The sequence below is a fragment of the Serinus canaria genome, chromosome 4A (assembly GCF_022539315.1).
Source record: "Serinus canaria isolate serCan28SL12 chromosome 4A, serCan2020, whole genome shotgun sequence".
Classification (NCBI taxonomy): Eukaryota; Metazoa; Chordata; class Aves; order Passeriformes; family Fringillidae; genus Serinus; species Serinus canaria.
This window is the reverse complement of record NC_066318.1, coordinates 1759066-1772864: the sequence shown is the minus strand read 5'-3', so window position 1 is coordinate 1772864 and position 13799 is coordinate 1759066. Positions and strand designations below refer to the sequence as shown.

General features: G+C 40.9%; 1 protein-coding gene across 1 annotated transcript; it reads right to left on the bottom strand.

Annotated features, from left to right (window-relative positions):
- Positions 1-598: 598 nt before the first annotated feature.
- On the bottom strand, positions 599-13675 carry LOC108962060 (uncharacterized). Its single transcript, XM_018914433.3, has 8 exons — positions 8859-13675; positions 7768-7933; positions 5488-5593; positions 4499-4672; positions 3654-3789; positions 2625-2713; positions 1738-1876; positions 599-1284 (listed from the first exon to the last, which is right to left on the bottom strand). The coding sequence occupies exons 2-8, from the start codon at positions 7835-7837 to the stop codon at positions 1276-1278; spliced, it is 723 nt and encodes a 240-aa protein (XP_018769978.2). The 5' UTR covers positions 7838-7933; positions 8859-13675; the 3' UTR covers positions 599-1275.
- Between the last annotated feature and the right edge of the window lie 124 nt (positions 13676-13799).

The window sequence follows — 13799 nt, the reverse complement described above, 5'->3', positions numbered from 1 at the left end:
GAACTTGGAGACTTACATTTGACCTTCCTCTCTCTTTTTTTTGTTTTAAAGAATAAAGCCACATAACACAGCACTCACCAAATCAGTAGGAAAGACATACCAGTCATTTTGTCTAGCTCTAGCAAGAAACAGACATTCTTATGACAAAATAATTTCAAGCTGCCCAATGCAATTAAGGAACGAAGGGGAAAATACCTGGAAAAGGTAATGACAAAACTGAGCACTGGGGGAAATGGTGAGAGAGACTCAGTTTAGCAGCTCTGCCCTTGCCAGCAGCACGGGTATTGACAGCACTGCCTTACCTGTTCCTCCTACTCCTTTCTGGAGCACTGCTGGAGTATAAAATTGAACATTCACATTCTGTGGTCACTCTGAGGTCGGTACAACAGAGCTGGATTGAGGTCAACAACCAGCACAGTTTGTCAGGTTGTGGCACCACCGAGGCTGAGAAATGACAGAAAAAAGCAATTCACTGACACAATTCTCTGACACCTTGGGATCTGAATTTCGGAGGTCAAATTGCTTAAACTGATAGTCTGGGCTCTAAACAGATGTGCTATCACCATTTCTGTGTGTTTCTGAAGATAAGAGAGGGAACAAGAGTCACTTCTTTTATTTCTGACAGAATTTGCAGCAGTAGAAGTAAATCCAGTGAAATTCGCCCACTTTGCATTTTTGTTACATTGAGGGAAAAGCAAGAAACCTTTTCTAAAATCCTTAAGATTCTGGTTTTGTCATATAGTTTCACATATTACCTAATACTAAGGAAAATGATTTAACAGAAATCTCAATGCAAAGTGCTTCAGACTTTTTGGAAAATGGGAAATAAATCCCAGTCTTCAGTCTCTTTTATTTGTTGCTTAGTGGCAAGGTAGTCAATCTTCCATAGCTTCATTTTCCTCATTTACAAAAAAGTTACAAAGCAAGCCAGGGGAGTTGGGATCAACACGGAAGGAGGACAAAGGAAAACACAAGAGACAAGGGACTGGGTCTGTAGGTATTTGCTAAATCTTGGGACAGAGAGAGGCCAAGTCCTTGGCTGTGTTTGTACCACACTGCCAGGGCCAGAGCCTTGTGTGCTGCAGTATCAGGGATTCACCAGGTTTTCTTTCACAGTTATCCTCGATGCCTTCTCTTTGCAATAGCTTGGTGCTCTCTAATAAGGATGGCAGGTTCCTCTGTGTCCCACCAGGGTCTCACTGCTCTCTCAGCACCTGCATTGTCCAGTGATCACACAGCATTCCAAGACATTTCTGATACAGCATGCACTTGTTCTTAGTATCTCTGTAAAGAGATTAGAATTAAATCAGTAGCATGACACACACTCCCCAGTATACTTGCTATTAAAATAATCTGTATCTAATAAAACTACATTTTTATATATTTCTTTTCTTAGTATGTGCTACTTCTGAGTGTTCACTCACCAAGAGCTTTGGAAGATTATTTTCATGCAAATAACTGAAAGCATTACCACTGTGTGCACACAAACTGAAAAAGCTTTGGAAATATTTGAAAACATTTCAGCAGGGTCTGTAACATTCCTGAAGAAAACACCTGCACAGTGAAAGGTGGCTGTAGGCTTTCTGTTAGCTCACATCTTTACTTAGTGACAAACACTAGCAATTTAGTGATGATTTGTATTCAGTACCAGGATGGATGATATAATTAATATGCAGAGTATGTAATTAATATGCAGAATATGTAATTAATATGCAGAGGGATGTAACTGATACGTACCCGGTACTGTCTTGCCTCTGGATAAACTGGATAAGGCAAATTCTTCCTGGGACAGTCAAACTCATTCAGCTGGGCTCGGGACTGAGGGAAATAATCTGATGCTGGATCTGCTGTCCTTAGAGGCTGAGCATACATGGGACTGTGCAAAAGAGAAAAAGGTTATTAAACCTTATAACATACTGCAAATTGCACAAAGGGATAGTATAAACTGAAAATTAGAAATATTAAAGCTCACTACTGCATGCACAGCACAGAGGCAATAACATCTAAAAGGTCTTTTAAGTTCATTTTACTGTCAAGCCCTCATCCTGCAAACAGAGAAGAGTGAATTTATAGAAGCAGCTTTTTCTTTAAACTTTTATTTTCTTTTCACAACAAACAGTGCCACAGTACCTAATTTTCTATAATGCTACAATTATTTTCAAAACGTTTTAAATTCACCATAGCTATACCTTCAACACTTTCAACATTTATATTGAAAAAAACCAGCCCTTCTTGAGGGACTGAAGCATCAGCAAGCTCCAGCCTGTCTCTGCAGCAGAGCCCTCTCACTGAGCTGCACCCTGGCAAACAAGTTCTCTGCAGAAGTTGCAGTAAGAGCTGCAGCAGTTGGTGCTGAGGGGGATTCAAGTGAGGAAGCACAAGCAGGGAACTGTGATTCTAAACAGCAATGAAATCAATGCCTCTGGGATTAGAGGAAAACCAGAGAAGCCTCTGGATAAAGCAGTATTTTAGGATTTATATGTGAATAATCCAGTCAAAAGCTTTGCCATTTACTGGACCTTTGTTGCTTGCTGTGCCACTGGCAAAGCTGCAAAGTCATTCCAAGTCTCCAAACCAGGGTATAAAGTGAGAATGAGCACGAAAGACAAAAAGTAGCAGCATACCTGTAATTCTGCCTTTCATTTGGGGTTGAGGCATCATTAAAATCTTCTCTTTTCAGTACAGCCTTTGGAATTTGTCCAGCCCAGGCATCCTTTGGAATTTGTCCAGCCCAGGTGGTTACACAGAGCAAAGTGACAACAAATTAGAATAACCAGCTCTCCAGGTACAGAATGTTAGAAGGTATAAACCAGTTTTTCACTTTAAAAATACAATGTCTAAGCTACAACTCACAGTCTGGGGTGTCAGAAAGCCCTAAGTCCTGCAGCTCCGAGGATTCCTTTTACAAAGGGTTTTCTTCCCTACCAAACTGCAGGATTGGGTCTGATTCACACCTTGGGAACAACAGCATCAGCAGGACTAAATTCTGAATTAGTTAAAAATTGAACAGCACCATCTCCTGGTAAAGGCAGGCTCAGACCTGCTGCATTGCCAAGCTATTGATACTCTACAGATGGATTTAGCAGAAAATCATGTAGCACACTGGATTATTTTCTCCCTTTTCTCAGACAGCCTTCAATGTCTCCTTCACACACTGTGTGTTCCTTAATATGTAAAATAATCCCTTGAAGTACCAAATGAGGAAATGAACACTCACATACGAATATTCCCTTCCAGTGATTCTTTGTATTTTATATTGATTTTTTTAATGGTATTATTCCATCTTTTCTCTTGACACCCACTAGTTCAAGCCATGATCTCTACTACATCTTGCCTAATGGAGAAAACTGGCACAGCAGAGCACAATCCCTTTTTAAAGCTGATCTTCTAACTGGCCAAAAATGGAAACAGTTGTTTGAACATCCTGTAAAAATATTCCCTAGTTCTTTGTTTTCTCCTAGGCAAATAAATTTCACTTAATCCTTGATGACAAGTTTCACCTTCTCACATGCATTCTGCTGATCTTGGAAATCAAATGCTAGGAGACTTTAAACTCAAATTCCTTTGTTTTTTTTTTTTTTGCTATTCTCATTGCATTGTGCTGAATGCCCAAGGCCTGGGGGCTGTGCTGTGCCCCCTGTGCCAGCTCTTACCTCAGCTGGCTGATGGTGCCCGTGCCCTGGGCTGAATTCAGTGCTGAATGCAGGGTTCTGCTGTGCTCCACTGTATGGAGGCCTTGGCTCCTGCCTGGGGGGAACAATGGGAATTCCTGGAGGCTTTGGCTGCTTCCTGGGGGAGAACAATGGGAATTCAGAGCATTAGCAATGGTGAGGGTCTTGACAGATGTTTTTTGTGCTGCAGATTGGTTCAACAGCCTTGTCAGAGCTTTAGATGTCCTGTGGCAATGGCTGTACAAGAGCTGGGTATTATTACAGCTTTTCTATGTCAGAGCAAGGGCCAGTGACACACTTCTGGGGCTCAGAGACAGAAGAAAAAACCCACATTGTCTGTGTACATTGAGAGGTGTCACTGGGAAAAAGTGATGAAAGCAAAAAGCAGCTCAAATTGCCAATATCTGAGACCCAAGAGTGGGAGGAATTGTATTTCAACACCAAGCCTCTTGTCAATTGTTATCAGTCTTACTCCTTTTTTTTTTTAACCAGTGGAAAAAAATCCCTAAGAGCAAATAAATCAGAAACACACATTTGGTGGTGTTGTATTTAAGTAGTAAATGTACTTATCAATCTTTAAAGCTTGCCTGGTGAGCCCTAAAGAAAAGCAGTGACTGAGAGTGAGGTGGTAAAATGCTGAGTAAGTGCTGAGTGCTCAGGTAAGATGCTTTGAGTTAGTTTGAAATTGTATAAATAGTATTTTGGCAGTATGGCAACCTCGTGCTTTTAAACATCCAGAGGTTAAAAATTAACCAGAATACCAGAGTCCTTTTGCTGTACTTCCATTTTGAGTACAAAACTCCTTTTAAGTGCACCCAGTCACTTACCCAGCTTTTTTCATTTTCAAGCAGTAGACAGCAGAAAATATTACAACCACTATGATAACCAGTGCCACTCCAGGAAGAGTAGCCACTAAAATGAAATCCAGAGTGTTCCAAAGGTGGTTACATTTGGGCCCCATGTACCAGTACTCCTTCCAGCCCATTCTGTAGTAATCACATCTGCAAATAAAAATATTCACTTTTAGCTATAACATTTTAATTCAAAAGTAAGCAATACCAAAAAAGTACAATGTTCTGCTTAACAATTATTTGTTAGTCAACACTGCAGGGGCCAAGAGTTTCACTATTTTTCCTGTTTGTTTAAAGGTGTTTTTTTATCTTAGTTACACCCATCTGTTTCCAGATTTGATGCAAAAGTACTTTGCCAGGCTCTGAGTAACCAAGTCCAAGTTGGCATTTCAGGAGTCCAAGATAAGGAGCTTTGATGGGAACAGGGTGCAGTACACAAATCATGGCCTGGCTCAGGTCAAAGATCTCTTTGTCTGCTCTCCGCATGGCAAAGCTGCTGAGTGGAAGTGAAACCTCACATTTCTGGCTGTCATTATGATATAGATTTTTTAAAAGGGAAAAACCCAACTATGTAATGGAGAAAAGAATATTAAGATATCTATTTTTTTTTTTAAGTCAAAAGAAAATTTGATCAACCTGAGAAAAAAATGAACTTGCAATTACACAGCTAATTCAGTTCTAAAGTAAGATAGCTGAGAGAACAAGCCTGTAAAAATTAAAGGGCTACAGTGATTACCTACATTAGGAATGGCATGGCTCATACATATTTTTAAAACGAAAATACTATGCCCAAATCTCATATTTGATGCTTTGTACCAGAACTATAAACTTATGCAGATTGTGAATGAAGACCAATGTTTATTTTCATGGATCACTTTGGAAGATCTAAACTTAGTTCATAATTTAAAATATATTTGACATTTACATGGTGTATATTTAAACAAACAACCAAGCCCAAACACTACCTGCAAAAAGGTTCTTCATCTTTACACAGACAAGGAATATTTTCAGGACAGAATTGATCTGTATTACCCAGACAGGCCTCAAAGTCCACAACTCCATTGCAGTTGGCTGTGAATTAAAACAAAACAAGTATTTAATGCAATTATACAGTAACATACTGTCAGTGGGCTGTGTTGCTAATTACACCAGAAATTTATGCTTCAGATGTACTCTGTAGATGATACTAAATATTACTTTCTGGTGATTTGTCCCTTGAAATTTTGAAGCTATTTGAGAAATGAAAATTTACCAGCTTAAATTACTTTACCCTGAATGTGTACCCATCTTCCTGTCGGCCAGGAAATTGTATGGCTTGTGTTGTTATGCTTTTTATCTCATAGCTTTAAGTGTGGTTCTGTCTGAATTCCACTATATATCATTTCTGGCTTGCTGACAAGGACTAAAAGTCATGAGACTCATTAGAGATTCCAACCTCCCAGTTATAATCCAAATTAGAACCTTTTTGTGTGTTCTGCAATGGGATTATTCCTTGGCTGAGCCTACAAATGGATCTGGTTTGCATTAATCTTGGTTCTCCTCTATCTCTTTTGCTGTGTAAACATTGGGCTATAAATTATGTTCCAGAATCTGAGTGTTTACAGTATTTCACAGGTATTTGGCTGGCTAAAAATAACTGCCTGAGCAGCCTGAATCGTCACCAAACACCAGCACGTTTGGCACTCCCACCCCACATCCTTTACTACTCAGACTCAATGCCAGGCACCACCCTGAACACTCAGAAAAGCCCCCAAACTGCCACCAGAGCCAAATCTAATTGTGCCCAACAGTTCCCAGGGAGAGGAGCCACGTTTGGAATGAAGCCAGAGTCAGAAGTGGCTGAGAGCTCTGAGCAGACCCTTCTGAGCCCAGCAGGCAACTGCTGGAGCAGCTTGAATGTCACTGTCACTGTCAGACCCCACCAGAACCAACTCCTGACTGATGCATTATTAGCCAGAGGAACTGTGCTGGGAGCAGCCTGCCCCAGAAAGAGATGGAAGCCTCCTTCCTTTCCACTGTCCAAGTCCCTCTAATCCAACACTTGCTGCTTCTCAGAGACAAATCTGATTGCAGTGACCAAGGCTTGTACCAGTCCATTTACACACGCTGCATGCTCTCCTCTCAAGAGTCATCAGCACTGGAACATTCTCCAAGAAAACCTAACTACAGGTTGTGTGTTTTGGCTGTAAAGTACAGAACAATGAAAAATCCCAAGCAGCATTTGGCATGGTTCATCTGGGAGATAAGCAATGTTTGCAGCTACCCCTCTGATCAGTAACACCATTACAGTTCTTTTAGCAATGATTCAGAAAACACAAAGGCAGCAGCAAATCACCAGTTGTGACTCTGCTGGGAGAGAGGGAGTGTGTGCCTTTGCTATTACTGCTCTAATATTCCATGGGATAAAGGAACTCACTGCTGAGCCCTTCAAAATACTGTGGTCTACAAATGATGTTATGTCTATAAATGCCAAGTTAGCCTTCAAGTGGTAACTTTCTTTTGCAAATGAAAGTTTAGAGTAGCACTAAAAAATTCCTCAAGTTACAAACCAAAACTCTTATTAGAAAAATATAATTGCAGCTTGTTTACATCACTCCTGGCTTAGGGATACCCAATCACAAGTAACTAGTAGCTACTAGGTACAGAACAGGGATGATAAAATAAATAAATATATCAGTAAAATATGTGGGAAATCTTCTCATAAAATAATTTCAGGCCAATAAGGGTCTGACAGAACCCAAAAAAATCCCATTACTTCACTACTCACTTAAAATAACTTTTTAACCTGTGCATTCTGGTTGCCATGCTCTTAATTATTGATGATTTTCTCCCTGTTAGTATCAAAAAAGTCTAAGAACACTTGCTATAAGAAAGTGTATGATGTTTTTAACCCATATACCAAATGTTTTTCCCCTACTGAAAAAGAACCAAACAATTTATCTCATTTAAAAATACCCTTCTGAAGTTCAGAGACTGACTCAAAATGATCCCAAGCCACCGAGTTTCAGATGTCATTAATTCATATGGTTGTAACCTCTTCCCTGTGACACCAAACACAGGACAGCAGCTGTCTCACCAAGGTTTTCACATTTGCATTCTTTTGCTGTTATTTGAAATAAAACCAGCCTGAAGCCTAAGGAGAATCCCCAAGCAGCAGTCCCCCCCCCCAGCAGCACTGCCCTGGAGTGGACATGGCCACATCCCTGCTCTGAGAAGCCACAAAGCAGAATTCCAGCAGCTCTTACGTTGTGAAGTTGCACCCAGCAAGGGGCTGGCCAGGAGCAGGACACACAGCAGGACTTTCAGAAAGGACATCCTGGGCCTTTTCTTCCACTTTGCCAGCAGCAGAATGAACTTCCCTTGCTGCTGTTGTGGATTGTGGATTTTGAGCTTGTTTTACAGCATCCTTCTCTATAAAGAATTACTAATTAACTTAAAACTGATACAACTTCCTGATAACATACCCAGCATATTTTCCTTTATCAAACAAAGTACTTCCATAAAAATATCTCATTAATCTTGCTGTTTCTGAATTTTTGTAATCAGATGTGAGGTATTCATTTAATGCCATAAATTTCAACACACTAAGGTATCTGTCAGGAGCCTCTCTCTTCTCCTCACCTTTTACAGATAACAAACTTGGACTGCATTTGCAGACTATTTCCTGGAACAGACACTGTTTTAAAAGACAAAGGTACAGTCCTGAAGCCATCGAGGATGGATGTGATGGGAAGGAGGGAATTCTGTAATTGGATGCATCTACCACTACGTTTTGTCAATTCATTTTTCTGAGAAAAAGATTCGAAAATACCCATGTGGCAAGGATGAGTGATGACAGAAACTCACACCTTAGCACACCCCCTGTCATCTTTCTTCTTTATTATCTAAAGAGTCCTTAAAATTCTCAGCATTCACTGCACAAGATCCTGAGTCTGTGGTCACCCCAAACACTACCCAGGTTACACCCAAATTTGTGGAGTTTGACTGTTCTGAAGCTGAAGTTTGCACAAGCATTGTTCTTAGCACAGGGCTTTCAAAACTAATCCATAACTGATAAAATCCCAACGTGGATTTCCTAATTTGACAGGAGCTGGCTGCTTATTGAAACATGCCAGGCACAGTAACATTAACAGCAAAAGGTAAACTTTAACCTTTGCTTTTCTAAGGATAAATAATGATCTCTAAAAATCAATGCCTAGCAAATTCTTGCAAGAATACTGCTTTGGCTAAAGCCCAACAGCAGTTAATATTACAGCAGTAGGTAAGAGATTCTGCCAGAAGAGTCCTGCCAGAAGATTGCTTTAAAACAGACCACAATAAAGACATTAATATTTACCTCAGTGAAAGAAATTGCATGATCCTTCTTCAGATGTAAGGCAGAAGTGTGAAGAAGCAGTTCCTGCAGATGCTCCATTCTCCTGCTGACAGGGAATTCCCCTCTGGCTCCGGCTCCAGCTCCAGCTGCTCAGTGGGAGCCTCACATTGGCTGATGAACAAACACCTTTACCTGAGCTCTCAGATTCGATGCAATGGGCAGTTTTTCCTTGGGTGAGATGATTTAATGAGGCAGGTTAAAAACCCCAAACTCTTGACTTTGCTACATCATTGGATGGCATTTATTGGATGCAGCGGGTTTGGACCTGGCCTGAGGAAGGGCTGCAGAGGCTGAGAGTCAGTTTCTGTGTTCAGTGCCCACTTGGGTAACAGCAAATAAACCCAGAGCCAGCAGACCTGAACAGCTGAGAGCTCTGTCCTGCACAGCACACCCATTTCCTCCCCTTATTGTCTGAGTTTCTGGAACTCAGCACAATCAAGTGCCAACTTATTCATTCTATTAAGGACATCCAGGCTAATTTAATTTCTTCAAAGAGAGGCATATAAGTAAACCAAAGTGACTGACCAAAATTAATGGTGAAAGATGGAACTGCTCATGATCTTTAATCTTAATTCAGATCTGTTTCAGGATGGCTATGGAGACCAGTCTCTCCTCCTGCAGCGTCGCAGGGGTCCTGAGAGTGACACAACTGAGCACAAGCTATGGATTCCCCAAACACTGGTGTCAGGACTGCAACAAATAGAGGTCAGAAAAGGTTACCAAGGCTTGAAACCTATTTTTACACCCAGTTTACACCTATTCCCTGGTCACAGCAGTGGAATTTCTTTCAGCTGTTGCAGCAAAATCCATCTCCTGTGTCTGTAAACAAAAGGACAAAGGAGTAACTGCACCTTGAACAAGGGTGTTTGCCCACAGTGAACCCAGGGTTTCACTGGGTTTGTTCTCTGGCTCAGGTCCACAACAAAAGCACATCAGGGGCAGGAACACACAGTGACTTCTAGAATGGCTTCAATCACAGCCTTTCTTGGCTGCAGCTTCACAACAGGACATGGCTGAGCTTGGCTTCTGAGAATCCTGCACTTTAAAATAAAAACCACACACAATCAATCCAGTGCCTACTGATTGGCCTTTTTAATAAGTATTGGCTTTGTGGGACCCCACTTTTGATTTAAAATGTTTTCAGCTTTTCACTAAAATACTCCAAACTTTCACTACAAGATAACAACACTGCTGCATTCCAATTCCTTTCCAGTATCTCCCAAGCTGTTCAAGAATCCCAGGGACAATGAGCCATTAACACAGCCCCATTACTCATTCACACAATTCTCCTCCTTTCTTAGTTTACACCATAGATTCCATAATTTATGATCCTTGCTTGGCAAATTACTTTATCTGGAAGACTGGCACAGTCACACTGAGACAAACACATTTACCACCTGCTTCCTTCTTGAACAGTGTCACTCCTCCAGCATGGATCAAAACTTTAGTTTTTCCAAGTCCTGAACTCCATCATTCTTTACAAAAAATACCAAGAGAAGAAAATGCAAGCACTTCTCAAAATTTAGCCCGCTGAGCATTGATCTCTGCTGTTGCTTCAGGGATTTGTTCCAGGAGTGTTTCAGTACTTCAGGGATGAAGTTTTTCCCCAACACTAATAAACCAAGTGTGACTTAGTCATTAGAAATGAACTCTTAAAAAGTACTTGATAGGGAAGGAATTGACAATTTTCCTACAGATGAAAACAACAGACAAAAATTAAACTTACTTTTTAAAAAGTATCTTATCACCCTTTATTTCCAGGTGCCTCACAGCGATATGACAAAATAAAGTATCACAATCAGTTTTATGTAAATAAAAAATTAATATCAACAAGCTCCAAATCTCTCTATATTGAATACAATCAACCATGAATAAAACCCCCATGCATTAAATTAAAGCTGTTCCTGTATTATAAAATACCATGTGACCCCATTCTTTAAGACATAGGTTTTTTCACAAATATTTAACTTATATAAAAATTACAATATACATTCTTACTTTTATGTGACTGTATTATTGCATTGTGAAATAAACTTAAGTGACTCTTAAGGATACATTTGAGAGGCATTTCAAAGTATTTCACTATAAATTAATAAAACCATGTCTCACAATAAAACTTTTCCCATGTTTTATGTTAACTTTTCAGTGTAACAGATTTGTCTCTTGGGTCTGAAATCTTCAAGAGCCCAAGTCAGGCACGTGGTTACCCAAGACTCACAAGCATGGCATCATCTACATCTGAGTTTGCTTTTTTAAGCCATTGCATAGCACCTTTACTAGAAAATACTAATACAGACATGTGGCTACAGCTCCTTGCAGTCAGGAGTAAAGTATTAAACAGCCCTGGAGGTTCAGATGTCTGAACTGAAAGCAGAGAACACACCCAGCCAAAATACAAAACCTTCCATACTTCTCTCCCACTTCCTTTGGCTGCAGTTAGGGAAGAGTTGTCTTTAGCTGTCCCTGTTTCACAACCACAACCTTCTAATTTGAACTGTGTGGGGATAGTAAACAATAACTGGTGATATAAATGAAACAAACAGAAAATTACCCTTGAAGAGAAACAGAAATTTCAGCTGATGAAAAAATTAAAAGTAACAATAACATCAGCAGCATCACCATCGACCGTACAGCCCATTTTCTTCCACCCCTGCCCTGGGCAGGGACACCTTCCCCCTATGCCAGGCTGCTCCAAGCCCTGTCCAGCCTGGCCCTGGGCACTTCCAGGGATGGGGCAGCCACCTGGCAAACCCTGAGCTGGAATAATCCTGTGCTGCTCACTCCTCTCACCTACCAAAACATGACACAGCACAGGGACTCCTTTCTGTGAGCTACAGAGCTGCATCCCTCACCCTGCTGTTCAGAGTGGGCAGAACACTCATTTTGAGTTATGATGTTTAACTCTGAGGTTTAGTTCTATCCCAGCATTGCCCTAAGGAGTCATTTGAGGCTGAAATGCAGCCCCAGGACAGCTCTGGGCACCAGGGCCATGCACAGCATGAACAGCATCAGGGGCTGCCATGGAAGGGCTGCCATGGAACTCCTGACTCCTGCCTGCCCAGCCAAAGAGCCAAGGGACATCTGCAGCCCAGAGAGCCCCACCTGCACCACCAGACCTGAGTGGAAATGCCCTCAGTAGCTGGGCAGGCCCAGGGCAGTTTCTGGCACCAGGGAAGAGGCTGTGTCTCAAGGCTGCTCTCCTGGGAAGGGCAGATGTGCTGATTCCACAACAGCAACCCTGCAGCTCCTCTCCCTGCTCCCACCAGACCAATTCCTGAGCAGAGTTTTTCATTATGGCCTGAAAAATCTCACCACAGTAAACTCCTGCAAAATCCAAGCCAATCTGCATCATCTTACCTCTCCTGTTGACTTGCTGTGGTAACACATCACTCAAAGTTAGAATTTAACAATTTAGGAGCAGAGCAGATGGCTTTTCCTTCATGTTTTTATCTAGAATGTTATCAAAGGGAGGCAGATAATACAATTTCTGGCATTCAGTCATGCACTTGAAAATGACAATTTTTTACAATTTTCACTTATGTCTTCATCTCTTTCCCTGGAAATGGTATATGAAGCCCAGCCATCTAATTTTTCTACTCCTCTCTCTGTGATGAAACACTAAATGTGTCATGTCCAGGAGCTCTCTGAAGATTGATTTAATATCCTCTGATTGCTGCCTGAATTCTGGCAGTTGCCTGGGCCTTTAAGAGATGATTAAAGAAACAAAAGACATTAAATCATATCAGCTATCCCAGGCAATTTTCACTAACAGAATTCTTTAAAACTTCACATTTTCTGACTTCACCTTGCACTGGACTCTGTGTAACAAAGACCAACACTTCACCTGAAATATGGATTTTAAAATATCAATTTGTTTCTGACCCATCCTAAAAGCTTTTCTTCTCTTGCTCATTCCCCTTTTGTGCCTTCTGCACATTCCATCCTGCAGCACCTCCTCACAACTTTGCTGATCCCACAGGGACACCAGGAACTCTGCCTGTATTTCACTGGTCATTTGACTTTGCATCAGCAGCCCTGGAGAAGAAATCAGGTTGTGAAATTTCTTCTTCTGGAGAGCAGGAGCAAATATCCCATCACATCCCAGTGCTGAGAACAGCAGCATTTCAGGCTTTCAGCATTTCAGCCTTCCATCCACACTACCTGTTCATGTGGTTTCTCTTGCTTCCCCCTCAATTTTCCTTAATTCAAAGGTAACAGAATGAAGAGGAATGGAGGATGAACAGAAGTACAGGGATATGCACCATGATAAAAGCAGTGTTTGAAAGTTTCATCCTAGGAAACTTAATTTCTAATATTCTTATGGAAAAACACAGAATTTCACAGAAATTCTACCAAAATCAATGAGATACTGCATACAAACTTGTGGGATGAAAAAGTTGGCAGCCTACTACTTCTGCATTTTTACTGTCAGCAGTTTAAACCTTGAAACTACAGATTTCCAACTTCCTGAACACTTCTAATGGATTTTATATAAATTCAGTATCACTTTCATGGATTAAGCAATTCAAACAGTTCTTCCAAGTATTAGAAGTAGGTGAAAGCTGATGCATAGTCTAGGAAGAAGTGCAGAGATCAGTTGTGTGTTTTTGCCCAACTTCAGAGACATTTGAACACAGCAGAGGTGTGCAGGACAAGGAGTTGTTTCCATTCACCTTTGTGAAAGAGGAAAACTACCAAATTATTTTTAATGAAAAAAGTGACTCTTTTACACAAGCTTTAAAGCCAATGCTGTTCACATGATACAACCAGGGAGATTTTAAGGATACTCAGACCAGCAGGAACTTGCACTTCATTCCAGAGCTGAAAGATAAAAGACAGAGAAGCCTCTGCAAACCCCATCCCTCACATTCTCCATTCAGATCTGAGCCAAAGCAGAGATAC